The following is a 13,794-nucleotide window of genomic DNA, read 5'->3' on the forward strand; positions in this document are numbered from 1 at the left end:
GAAGTTGTCAGCTTGTTGCTATGCTGTTGTTAAGTTGTTTTAACTGTGTTTCAGTTGCAGTTGCCAGGGTGTTCTGGGTGGTTGCTGGGTGGTTGTTTATTGGCCCAAATGAAAAGAGCCCACCCCCACAAGTCTCTGGTCACTAATACGACTCAACTCCCTCCTTCAGTGTTCCAATTTTTATGGACTGTGGTGTTCATTTACACTCATCCCATAAATATGATCATTCTGATGTGACTTGAATGTGTCATTAAAGGGATAGTTCATTTAAAAATGAAAATTCTCTCATAATTTTCTCACCCTCATTCGATCCAAGATGTGAATGACTTTGCAGAACACAAACAAGTGTTTTTTTGTTTGTTTGTTTTTCTGAATATCGCTGTTATGTAGGTCAATTCAGTGTAAGTGAATGGTGGCCAGACCTTTGCATCTCCAAAAAGCACATAAATGCAGCATAAGAGTAATCCATAAGACTCCAGTGTTTTCACCAATGTCTTCTGAATGGAACAAATTGGTTTTGGGTGAGAATACACCAAAATATAACTCCTTTCTCGACTATAAATTTTGACATTAGCAGTCTCCTTGGCGATCAAGCTCAATTACACTTCCTATAGCGCCATCTAGGGCTCTGCGCGTGTCAAGCACTAGAAAGTGAAATCAAGCTTGAAATCACGATCGTGCCTAGAGATTGCAATGGCAAGATATACAGTGAAAATGAGTTACAATTTGGTTTGTTCTCACCCAAAAGCAACTGAATCACTTCAGAGGACATGGATTTAACCACTGTAGTAGTGTGGATAACTTTATAATCCCTTAATTTGCTTTTGTAGCTTGAACTGTCTGCCACCATTCACTCGCATTGAATTGACCTGTAGAGCTGAAATATTCTTCTAAAAATCTTTTTATGTGTTGTTTAGATGAAAGAAAGTCATAAACATCTGGGATGGTATGAGGGTGAGTAAATGATGAGCACCACCAATCAAATAATTTGCCATGGGTTTAATGAACTGTAACGTAATTTATGCAATTTACTTGTACTTTTGATACTTAAGTAAATTTAATATCAGTTACTTTAATACTTTTACTTAAGTCGTTTTCTCATGAGCTTCTTTCACTTTTATTTGAGTTAATTTCCATGAAGGTATCTTTACTTTTACTCAAGTATGACAAATGGATACTTTATACAACACTGATTGCTCTATAAAGGTAAATACTTTTCTATAAGGCATTAAATAACTGAATAAAGGCTGAGCTTATTATAAATTATTTATTTTACCATCTCTACTTCCCTGTTAATTTGTTAATTCAGTTTAAAACTCTCTACATCAGGGGTCTGTTTTAATAAAAACAATCTAAAATTATAGATCTTTTCATGTTTGTCACAAAGCGGGCGAGTTTACTTATTTTATTTTCAAAACATTACCCGTTTACACGCTAAAAGGGACATGATGCGGGTCTCATCAATGTTTTGACTTTCCATTCAGCACACAACTGAATAAAACAGGCTGCATGACTATGATAAATGATTACTGCAAGAGTTAGATTAACATACAGGTGCGAGGGGACTTAAACTTTAAATTGGGGGTGTTGCGTCTCTTATCTGGCAACCCTGAGCATGTTAAACGCTTGTGGATGCGCGTTACGTCCCAATGCAAGTAACTGAAATATCCAATGAAAAAAAAACGCTTTTAGGATAAATGAGCCGCGGGCCGCATTAAACCATGTGGAGGGCTGGATCTGGCCTGCGGGCAGTAAGTTGCCCAGGTCTGCCTTAGAACATCCGTGAACCAATCAGAATCAAGCATTCAACAGCCCCATGGTATAACATTAAATATAGCCCTTTAATAATAATTAAAATCAATATTATGTTTTAAAAAGTGGGCAAAAACAACACAGTGTGAGACCTTTTAGCAGGTGAAGTGGAGCAAAAAGAGATCTGAGTTTCAAAGTCGCAGACCGTGTGAATGCAAAGAGAACTGGATACTTTTTCACTTCTTTTTTCTTTTTGGTCCTCTTAAAGGGCTCTGAGATGTGTTCTTTTAAAGAGGACTCAAGTGTGAAAACACCCTAAATCTTTTTCAGAATCAGAATCAGCTTTATTGCCAAGTATGCTTACACATACAAGCAATTTGTCTTGGTGACAGGAGCTTCCAGTGTACAACAATACAAAAACAATACAAAAACAGCAGCAAGACATAGATAATAATAAAAAATAATTATACTCATACGTACAGACACACACATGGGTAGTGCAAATCTAATCCTCACACGGTGTAGAACCGTGTGAGGATGCGGTGGTTCATTCCAAACTTCCTCAGCCGTCTCAGGAAGAAGAGGCCCTGATGAGCCTTCTTCACAACGGCCTCAGTGTGGACGGATCATGTGAGTTCCTCAGTGATGTGGACACAGAGGAACTTGAAACTGCTGACTCTCTCCACCAGTGCTCCACTGATGGTGATGGGGCTGTGTTCTCTGTCTTTTCTCCTGAAGTCCACCACAAGCTCCTTTGTCTTACTGATGTTGAGGGAGAGGTTGTGCTCCTGACATCAGTGTGTCAGAGTGTGCACCTCTTCTCTGTAGGCTGTTTCATCATTGTCAGTGATCAGACCTACCACCGTTGTATCATCAGCAAACTTGATGGCATTGGAGCTGTGTGTTGCCACACAGTCATGTGTGTACAGGGAATACAGGAGTGGGCTGAGAACACAGCCCTGCGGGGTTTCAGTGTTGAGGGTCAGTGATGAGGAGATGTCGCTGCCCATTCTAACCACCTGGCGTCTACTTGACAGGAAGTCCAGGATCCAGCTGCATGGCGAGCTGTTTAAGCCCAGAGCCCGAAGTTTCTCATCTAGCTTGGAGGGCACTATGGTGTTTAATGATGAGCTGTAGTCTACAAACAGCATTCTCACATAAGTGTTCTTTTTTCCAGGTGGGAGAAAGCAGTGTGTAGTGTAGATGCAATGGCATCATCAGTGGAACGGTTGTTGCGGTAAGCAAACTGCAAGGGGTCTAGAGAGAGAGGCAGCACAGAGCAGATGTAATCTCTGATTAGTCTCTCAAAGCATTTGCTGATGATGGGGGTCAGAGCAACAGGACGCCAGTCATTTAAGCAAGTGATTTTGAATTGCTTTGGTACAGGCACAATGGTGGACGTTTTAAAGCATATGGGGACCACAGACAATGAGAGGGAAAGGTTGAAAATGTCTGTAAAAACACCGCTCTGATGACATCGAAATTATGCAGTAATCTTTAAGGACTGAAGTCATTGAAGAAAATTAGTCAAAAAATATGGCAACCCTGTGTCTCTTATTTCTAAGTCCTCTAAAATGTAGTTGATAGTGTGCTGATTTACATCGCACAACCTTTTCTGATCATTTCATATTCATGTACAAAGTTAGTCTGAGCTATTTATAGGTGGTGGTCTGGGACAGGCCAAAAGAGTCCAGCAAATCTCGCTGGTCGGTAAGTTGAACACACCTATTAAAAAAAAAAAAAAAAAAAAAATCATCTTAAAATTCCAGGTGTTTTATGAAATAGGCTATTAAAAAATCCAGGACATTGAAATATTTTAAATAATTAATATTAAATAAATATTACATTTTATAATTTCTGTATCCTAAATTTCAGTTTAATATATATATATATATATATATATATTACACTGCTTTATTATTCGTTATGCATTTTGTGATTTAAGAAATGGCTAGTGTAATCGAGTTTTAATTTGCTTTTTTGTGTTGTGGTGACGTCATCATAACGCTGCGCCGCGAGTCATTCTTCTGTTTGCAGGTTTGTTTTTGAGCGCTTCAGCATTTCAGGTGAATTAAACGATTCGAAACTGCTTTAAATTGATCCATTAGTTCCCTTCCGTACGATAATGTTATTGAAACTGTTTAGTGTTGGTATGTGAAGAGCTGATGTTTTTGTGCATCTACAGATATTTCATTACTTATATATCCCGACCAGGAAATGTTGAGATTACTTGAATGAATGTGTTTAGTAGAGAACTGGTTATACATACAGAGTTACACGTGCATATTTCTCCTTTTATTTGTTTTTGTGTATCAGACTGGTGAGATTATTATTATTATTCACTGATGTGCGCCGATCAAATCTTCAAGTAACGCAAAATTATAATAATTTCTTTAAGTTGTATTTAATTCTTCTTTATTGATCATTTATGCTTGAGGCGTGACGTGACAAATTTTTATCAATTTCTTTTTTTGTCCGGTGTTCTGAGATTTTCAGTTGCACTGGGCGGAGCATATATGAATATTAACGAGTTTCATGTTAAAGTGACACTAACAATATTAGTGCTGCTCCCTGCATTTGAATTCATCTAAATGATGTTTTCGGAAAGGTAATTGCGTTACACGAATATAACGGTTCTGTTTTCCCTTGTTAAGCTTTAAAACTGTGCTGTTGTAAACATCTTCAAAAATGTCTAATAAAGTTTCTGTTGTGATTATTCTGTGCTATTGCTTAATCTCTTGCTCATTTAGTAAATATCTTCAAACAGGCTTAAATTCAAATGACGATGCAAGAATGTGAACCGTGACCTGGATTAAAAACACACAACTTTCATTCAAGGTGAACATGCACTTAATAATGAAAACAAATTGTCTAGGATTGTGAAGATGGCCAAATTGAGAATGAAGTGAGTAAATCAGATGTAATGTTGCTATTCAGAAAACTCCAACACATGTTCCTAAAATCCATGGTTAAGGATACCCAAATAACATAAAGGTTCACCTGACAAATGTAATGTATAGTTTTGCCTTGATTCATTTACACAGGCGAGTTAAGGCTGCTCTCTGCCTGCTCAAAATTCTTTGTAAAGAAGCAATGCCACATAAAAGCCAGACAGAATTATGCCTGCTCTTACCCACCTCAGCCACGAGTATCAAAGGCAGTCCTGATGCTGCTTTGGTTCTTTGTAAATGAAATGCAGCATCAGAGGACTGTTGTTGTCATGACAGAGCATATAATTTAATTTCATATTAAAAATTCTAATTTCATATTTTCATTCATTTCATATTTCTGTAGCCTATTCATAATCTTATACTTAAAACATTAATCTCACAACATTATTTATGCAATTGTAATTACTGTGTAAATGTATTTATGCCACCTCTGAGCAGCATTAAACAGTCTGTTAAAATACACCTAAAATGCCACTTCAGATGCAGCTTCTGTGCCACCTTTGCAGTGTAAAGTATATACACATTTGTGAATAAACACAGACTCATTTGTTCTCTTGATTCTATTCAGCAAAAGGCAACTACTCCCATGAGTAACTTAAATTTTTTAACATTTACAGTAAATGTGCAAATTATCATTTGGTTTTTATGATAATTTTAGCCACTTTTCATTTAAAATTGAAATATTTTCCTTGGTAAGCAAAAGATGTCCCTTTGTGATTTAATAATACATGCATCAAAGCCGTTATAAGTTATTTACCAAATGAGCAGGAATGGCCCAGAATAATCACAATTACTCAAACTTTATTATGCCACCACAAATACATTTATGACAAATTATCCAACAACAGTTTTAAAGCTTCACAAGGGAAAACAGAAGAATATAACAAAAATACGTATGGTTGTTGGTTAAGTTATTTACTTGGAGCCTTACGATACCAGAAGCAAAAAATTAATGACTGTAATCAACACATACGACACAATCTATAAATTGTTGTGAAAACAGAACCGTTATAGTATAAGCCTAACTTCGTTTAAGCAATTACATTTCCAAAAACATAATTTAGATGAATTAAAATCCGGGGAGCAGCATTACTATTTTTAGTGTCACTTTAACATGAAACAGGAAACTTGCTAATATTCATATATGCTCCGCCCAGTGCAACCGAAAATCTCAGAAACTGAAAATTTCAGAACACCGGATCTTTCAGTTAAATGCATTTAACATGTAATTCACACAAAACATTTACTTGACTGGTCTACTATGATGAACATGTTTTCAGTTTCTTAATTTAAAGTCTTTATATATATATATATATATATATATACACACTGGTGGCCAAAAGTTTGGAATAATGTACAGATTTTGATTTTATGGAAAGAAATTGGTACTTTTATTCACCAAAGTGGCATTCAACTGATCACAATGTATAGTCAGGACATTAATAACATGAAAAATTACAATTCCTTGGCATTCTAGCTGTCAGTTTGTCCAGATACTCAGGTGACATTTCACCCCACACTTCCTGTAGCACTTGCCATAGATGTGGCTGTCTTGTCGGGCACTTCTCACGCACCTTACAGTCTATCTAATCCCACAAAAGCTCAATGGGGGTAAGATCCATAACACTCTTTTCCAGTTATCTGTTGTTCAATGTCTGTGTTTCTTTGCCCACTCTAATCATTTCTTTTTGTTTTTCTGTTTCAAAAGTGGCTTTTTCTTTGCAGTTCTTCCCATAAGGCCTGCACCCCTGAGTCTTCTCTTGACTGTTGTACATGAAACTGGTGTTGAGCAGGTAGAATTCAATGAAGCTGTCAGCTGAGGACATGTGAGGCGTTTATTTCTCAAACTAGAGACTCTGATGTACTTATCCTCTTGTTTAGTTGTACATCTGGCCTTCCACATCTCTTTCTGTCCTTGTTAGAGCCAGTTGTTCTTTGTCTTTGAAGACTGTAGTGTACACCTTTGTATGAAATCTTCAGTTTTTTTTTTTTTTGGCAATTTCAAGCATTGTATTGCCTTCATTCCTCAAAACAATGATTGACTGATGAGTTTCTAGAGAAAGCTGTTTCTTTTTTTGTTGTTGCCATTTTTGACCTAATATTGACCTTAAGACATGCCAGTCTACTGTGGCAACTCAAAAACAAACACAAAGACAATGTTAAGCTTCATTTAACGAACAAAACAGCTTTCAGCAGTGTTTGATATAATGGCAAGTGATTTTCTAGTACCAAATTACCAATTTAGCATGATTCCTCAAGGATAAGGTGTTGGAGTGATGGCTGCTGGAAATGGGGCCTGTCTAGATTTGATCAAAAATGACTTTTTTCAAATAGTGATGATGCTGTTTTTTTACATCAGTAATGTCCTGACTATACTTTGTGATCAGCTGAATGCCACTTTGGTGAATTAAAGTACCAATTTCCTTCCAAAACAGCAAATTCTGTACATTATTTCAAACATTTAGCCACCAGTGTGTGTGTGTGTGTGTGTGCATATATATATATATATATATATATATATATATATATATATATATATATATATATACACACACATATATATATATATTCTCTGGGGTTTAAAGTCAATTTCATTGATGTAGACAGTGAACGGTAAAAAGAAAAAAAAAAAACGTATTAAAACTAATATTAAATTCTTAATGTCTGAAAAACCTTTGTCCACCAAATCAAAGTCAGTGGTTTAACCAACATGTAGGTTGCCATAAAAATACATAAATAAAATAAAAAAACATAAAACAAGGAAGACCCCTTATAATCCTTAATGACTGTGTGTGCAGTTTTAAAAAATAACAGATATTTTGATATTTTAATGAGTAACATTTTTCAGGTCAAATAGAGGAACCCTGAGAAAACTTCTTGATATTCGTGACTCAAATTTATTTATTTAATGATTAAGTTGTGTATGCCAACATGTATTCAAGGTGCATGGAAAGTATTTTAATACCTTTTACTTAAAAATGCCACCTGACATTTTTAAGTCGTTATATATTTATTTATTTATTTATTTTATGTAGAAAATGCTGTACATTTTTATTAAACTAACATGGACACAAAGACTATTTGTACAACTAGATGTGTTTTAAACTAGATTTCTAAAAGATTGATCATTTATCACATTCTCTTTATTTCTCAATGAATTAAATGCCAACAGAGCAGCACACACATACAGAATATTTATTTAATTGAATTACAGCATTTTTGCGGTTTAATAATTGCACAAACCATAACACAATTTTGATTTTAATTCTGTTGTTTGTGCAGCTGTAGAAAGAATTGGATGTTTCAATAATCTCTAAAGTATGTTTCTGGTTGACAACAAATAGTGAATTATTTTATTATGTTATTTCCTTCATTTTTCTCATTTATTTATTTTATTTTTACATTTTAATTTTTGGGATTTGTAAGTTCTTCAACATACAGTTATAAAGTATGTTATTAAATGTTAATGTGAGGATAAATGCAGAAATGTGAAATATAAAGAAGAAAAGCATGAAGTTGTTAATACAGAACATTTTAAATTCTGACATTTTAAATTTTTCAGGTCTGGTCTTCGCTGCCATACAGTGATTGTGAATCCACTCACAACACAATTCACCAGTAAAAACTGTGAATATTCCTGTCATCTTTGAATTGAAGAAGCGTTTCCAGAAGTGCAGGACAAACTTCAAGTGTTTCAATAATTTCTGACATACTATTGTAAAGATGGATTTTATTAAAGAGGAGAGAGAGGACATGGGTTATCCAGAACCATACAGAGTGAAAAATGAAGATACTGAGGAACAAATAGGTTGGTGTCCATTCTTGATTCTTCATTAATGACTGCTGATGTGTGATTTGAGTATCTCATAAACATCTGGGATTTTCACTCAAGTCTTGAGAAGGATCTCAAAATAACGGTGGTTTCAAACGACCCCTCAAGGTTTAATCATTTATACTTCATTCTGCCTCGCAAACCAATTTTAAATTTTTGCATTAGGTTTGACTTTTAATATTATCTTCTAGTTTTCTTCAAAGATTTTTGAGCAGTACAGTATGTATATATTATGACTGTTACATTATACCTCATAATGTTTCTGTCAACAGGACTTGAGATTGTAATATGTATTACCAAAATTCGGATTATATTAGAATTTTAAAGACATGGGGGTCTCATTCACTAATAATTGCATGGATTTTGCATTTTTATGTGTGTATAAAAAGTTCTCACGCAATATTTTTGCCTGATTCACAACAGGTTAATATGCACATAATAACACTTAAAAACAGCACAGCAAAACTTGGGAAAAAAGTCTGTGGTGGTTCTCCACCTTCACCTGATCGTTTTGCGAACAGGATACCATACCGGCACGTTATAAAAATAGCTAGAATAGCAAGAACAGCTTCTGGTACTTTACAAGAATTGCACATCATTGTCAGTACCGGTGCGTACTGCTCTTTTGAGTTTGTGCGCTCTATCACTAAGTGTACACGGGCAGAAACTATTTCAGCTCGAGCTATAACGCATGTATTTTTTAAATCTGAAATAAGACTATATGTGTGTGTGTGCGTGTGTGTGTGTGATGTGCTCTTCTAAAATAAGTCGGAAGTAGCAATGGGCTGTTTTTGGAAAAACATTATATTTTGTCAACAACTTGATTTTTGTCTGTTTTAGGTTTTCTATTCTTTTTGATAAGAAAAATTCTCAGCTTTCAAATTATGTTAATGTTATCATCAAATTAGAACTACAATTTTTTTTTCTTTTGCTCTTTGCTGCTATTGTCAATTCAGATGAGAGCGCTGCATATAACATCTCTCCTCAGATCAGCCCTCCTCAACTACAAATTATAGCAAGAAAAAAAAACACATGAATGAACATCAGATAGATGTTGAAAGATAGAATGCAATGGGCTGTAATGATCATCTCTAATGTAATCACTGTTTCAACCACGGGAAGATGTCAGTGATATTAACAACTGGCACCTAATGGTACATTTACCTCAGTACGTTATTCAATGTCCATAGTTAGCTTGAAAAAATGAACTGTAGAAAAGAGCATATTGCAAAAATGTTTAAATACCATCACTGTCAGAGATGCAACAACGGATGCAGAGTGGATACAACTAGTTTTAGAGAATTTAACCGCTTTGGTGCCTGAGCATACGCGATCTCCGAATGAATGCGCGAATGGAATCTTTAGAGCCAGTTTTCTCAAAAACAACATTCAAATGATTATCTTGGCAATGGTTTGGGATAGAAATGTAACAAATATATTAGTAGAGAACTGAGACCTTTTTATTTTATTGTATAAAACTCAAAATGTGATTCAGGAAGGTCCACGTGACGCCATGCGAGGTTCGGACGCGTGAGCGGCGAGCTCTGTGCACTTTGCTAGTTTTAATACTTTTTATGTCATAAACCGGTGAGATTCGATACACCCTTATCCTTAACTGTTCTAGGAAGATAATATGTCAAAGAATTCAAAATTTTCGGGCTCTGGAGACATTAAAAGACACTTACGTGCTCAAGCTGACGCCCCTGAAAAGGCTGCGAACCAAGGAGCCGATTTGGCCTGAGAAGTGAAGGAAATTCGGCGAGAGTTGTTGAACGTGTCTGCAGTGCTGACGAAGGTCGTTGTGGACTTGGAGTAATGCTGTAATACGTCGATCGATCACTGCCATGGAGACAAAATTCACTGAGATGGTTACAAGAGTGGGGGATGTCTAGAAACGGATCGATTATCTGGAGTCCTCGGAGAAGGAATTAGCTGCTAATCCGCTGGCAACTAAGGGGGGATTTGGAGCGCGTCTGGGAGAAGTTGGAATACTTGGAGAATCGTAACCGGTTGAATAACATTCGAATTGTTGGAATTCCTGAGGACGAAGAAGGTCGGGATATGGTGAAATTCCTGGATGGGCTCTTTCCAAGTCTGCTCGACATAAGGCCATAAGCTGGAAATCGAGCAAGCTAACAGGGTTCCGGCTCAGCGATCCACTGAGGGAGACAGGCCCCAATCAATTCTGGCCAAATTTCTGAGATCATCCGATAAAGATCTTTTGTTACGTGAGGCGAGGTGTAAAGGAAGGATTTCTTAGAAGAACATGTTGCATTTTCTTGTTCCCAGACTTTGCGAATTTAACGAGAGAAACGTGATCGATTCAAGGAATGCAAGAAACTCTTACATCAACGGAAGGTCGCTTTTGCACTGATGTTCCCGGCCAAATTGAGAATAGATGCTAAGGATGGCCGTAAAGTATTTACATGTCCCCAGCAAGCGATGTCCTTCATACAGTACGTTATTTTGTGACATTCACGTTGCAGCCAATTGGACCGACTCACTGAACATCCACTTGATCGTCCGTGGAAGCTGAGCGCCTTTTTTTTTTCTTCTTTTTTTGTGCTGGTTCCGCCTAGTGGCTGGAGTTTGTTTTGTGTAGCAGCACTCCTTCGGGACAGTGTTGTGGATGAATCTGCATGTTCTTTGTGCTTATGCCTCCTATTGGTTGGAGTTTGTTTTGTTGAGTATTTCTTAAAAGACATTGGAGTGATTGGGTCATTTGTTGCACTCATGTAGCAGTCGAATGGGCCGGCTGACTGAACATTCGTTTGACTGTCCGAGGAAACTGAACAGCCTTTTTTTAAAAATGTGTATTATTTATTTATTTTATTTTATTTGTTTATTTTTGTGCTGGATCCGCTAGTGGCTGGAGTTTGTTTTATGGAGGAACACACCTTCGGGACAGTTATGTGGATGAATCTACATGTTTTTTTGTGTTTATCCCGCCTATTGGCTGGAGTTTGTTTTATAGATTATCATCTGTTGTGTAATTCTGTTTTACAAAATTTGTATAGAAACACCGAACTTGAGCAATCTGATGGCAAAGTTGTTGTGGGGGCTCTCGTAGGCATACATGGACTGTTTGAGTTTAGAGGGATGGACGCCCTTTGGCGCTGTTGTGCGCGGGGTTAATGCACATGTTTTTTTTTTTTGGTTCAGGGGGAAGTTTGGGGTTTGATTGTTGCACTAATGTTGGAGTGTGGTCTTTATAATTTTATTTTTGACACACAATCTATTTTTTCTAATATCTCAAAATGTCAAATGTTAGTATAAGTGGATTGTCTCTCACCACATGGAATGTGAATGGGTTGGGGCACCCCATAAAAAGAAGGAAGGTTATTTCTCTTCTTAAACGTAAGAAAAATGATATAGTGTTTCTTCAAGAAATGCATCTTTCCCTGCAGGAAGCTGAAAAATTTGGGAAGATATGGGGTGGACATATTTTCTTTAGTGCTGGCTCAAGTAAGAGCAGGGCTGTCATTACACTGATAAGTAAGCATCTAGAATTAAAATGCCACATACGGAGAAAAATAAATCATATAGTTGGCACTTTAATGTATCCCTTTTGCAAAATCCTGAATTCCAACAAATGTTAAAGGTTGAAATCAGTGTTTATATGGAGTCCAACTGGTCCTCAGTATCCTCTGTGGGTGTGGCTCGGGAGGCACTTAAGGCGGTTCTTAGGGGTCAGATCATACAGTATGCCTCATTCATCAAAAAATCCAAAGCACGAGAACTGGTGGAGTTGGAAGGGAATATTAAAAGTGCAGAGGCAGAGCTGAAGCACCGAATGTCATCTGATGGCCTCAGAGAATTGACCCGATTGAAATACAGATATAATACTATTTTGTTGCAGAAGGTGGAGTTTTGGCTATTCAGGCAAGACAGTCATATTTTGAGTCGGGGGACAAAGCAGGGAAGCTTTTGGCTAGATATATAATGCAAAGATAGTCTTTTTCAACCATTCCCTCAGTGAAATCTGCTGGTGGTGAAATATTTAACTCAGCCATTGATATTAATAATGCTTTTAAAGAATTCTATCTTGATCTCTATAGTTCCACGTCTCCGTCTACTGATGAAGATATTAGAAACTTTGTGGAACCATTAGAACTTCCTAAACTGACGACTGGGCAAAAAAATTATCTTGATTCTGAGCTAACCTTGGAGGAGCTTGGCGAGGTAATTAAGGCCTTGCCTACAGGCAAGACTCCTGGGCCAGTTGGCTTTGCCGCTAATTTTTTTAGATCTTGTGTTACAGAACTGGCTTCACTTTTGTTCGAAGTTTATACGGAATCATTAAAGAATCGAAAGCTTCCGCCAACCATGACACAAGCCCGGATCGGTATGATTCTTAAAAAGGACAAAGATCCAAGTGAGTGTAAGAGTTACCGTCCAGTTTCCCTGATCCAGCTAGACGTTTTACTCTGGATAGGGGTTGTCCTCTTTCCCCATTATTGTTCTGTCTTGCCCTGGAAACATTAGCAGCCACGATAAGAAAGGAAGGTGATTTTTCCAGTGGTGGTGGCGGGTGGTATGGTGCATAAGCTTTTGCTTTATGCTGATGATATTTTATTATTCGTCTCTGACCCTACTAGATCTATGCCTTGCCTCCACAAAATTAGTAATTTCTTTTCTAAGTTCTCGTCATACAGAGTTAATTGGTCTAAATCCGAAGCTTTGGCTCTGACAGCATACTGCCCAGTAACGGCTTTTCAGCTGGGTGCCTTTCAGTTATTAAGTATTTGGGTTATTTATTCCCAGAAAATGTGTGTGATTTAGTTAGTTAATTTTGACACTTCAATAAAAAGGTTTTCGAGTGATGTGGGCAGGTGGGCTTCATTACATTTATCTTTGATTGGGAAGGTTAATGTTATTAAAATGAATTGTATTCCAAAATTCAACTACCTGCAACAGTCTCTCCCTATAGATGTCCCCCTCTCTTATTTCAAGCAGTTTGATAGCATAGCAAAGTCCTTCATTTGGAATGGTAAACGTCCCAGATTACATTTCAGTAAAATGCATAGGCCAACTGACAAAGGTGGGTTAGGCCTACCCAAGATTTTGTTTTATTATTATGCATTCGGTCTCAGACATTTGGCACATTGGTCGCTTCCACCTGAGAGAGCCCCTCCCTGTTTTTGTATTGAACAGGAAGTTCTTGCCCCTATTTTGCCATTGTAAAGCCTTTCTATCAAACTAACCGGAGAAGTTAAGTTACACCCCGTTATCTCGCATTTGCACTCGGTATGGACAAAA

At 37.0% G+C, this 13,794-nt stretch overlaps 1 protein-coding gene across 3 annotated transcripts in view; it reads left to right on the top strand.

Moving 5' to 3' along the window:
• The first annotated feature begins 3,766 nt into the window (after nt 1-3,766).
• LOC127442945 (zinc finger protein 239-like) overlaps nt 3,767-13,794 on the top strand; it is an 88,556-nt gene continuing 78,528 nt past the window's right edge. For all 3 annotated transcript variants that reach the window (XM_051701362.1, XM_051701360.1, XM_051701363.1), the window contains exons 1-2: nt 3,767-3,818; nt 8,266-8,511. In XM_051701362.1, coding sequence (XP_051557322.1) covers nt 8,427-8,511 — 85 coding nt within the window. In that variant the 5' untranslated portion in view covers nt 3,767-3,818; nt 8,266-8,426. The remainder of the gene's footprint in view (nt 3,819-8,265; nt 8,512-13,794) is intronic.

Source organism: Myxocyprinus asiaticus, chromosome 6, assembly GCF_019703515.2.
Source record: "Myxocyprinus asiaticus isolate MX2 ecotype Aquarium Trade chromosome 6, UBuf_Myxa_2, whole genome shotgun sequence".
NCBI lineage: Eukaryota > Metazoa > Chordata > Actinopteri > Cypriniformes > Catostomidae > Myxocyprinus > Myxocyprinus asiaticus.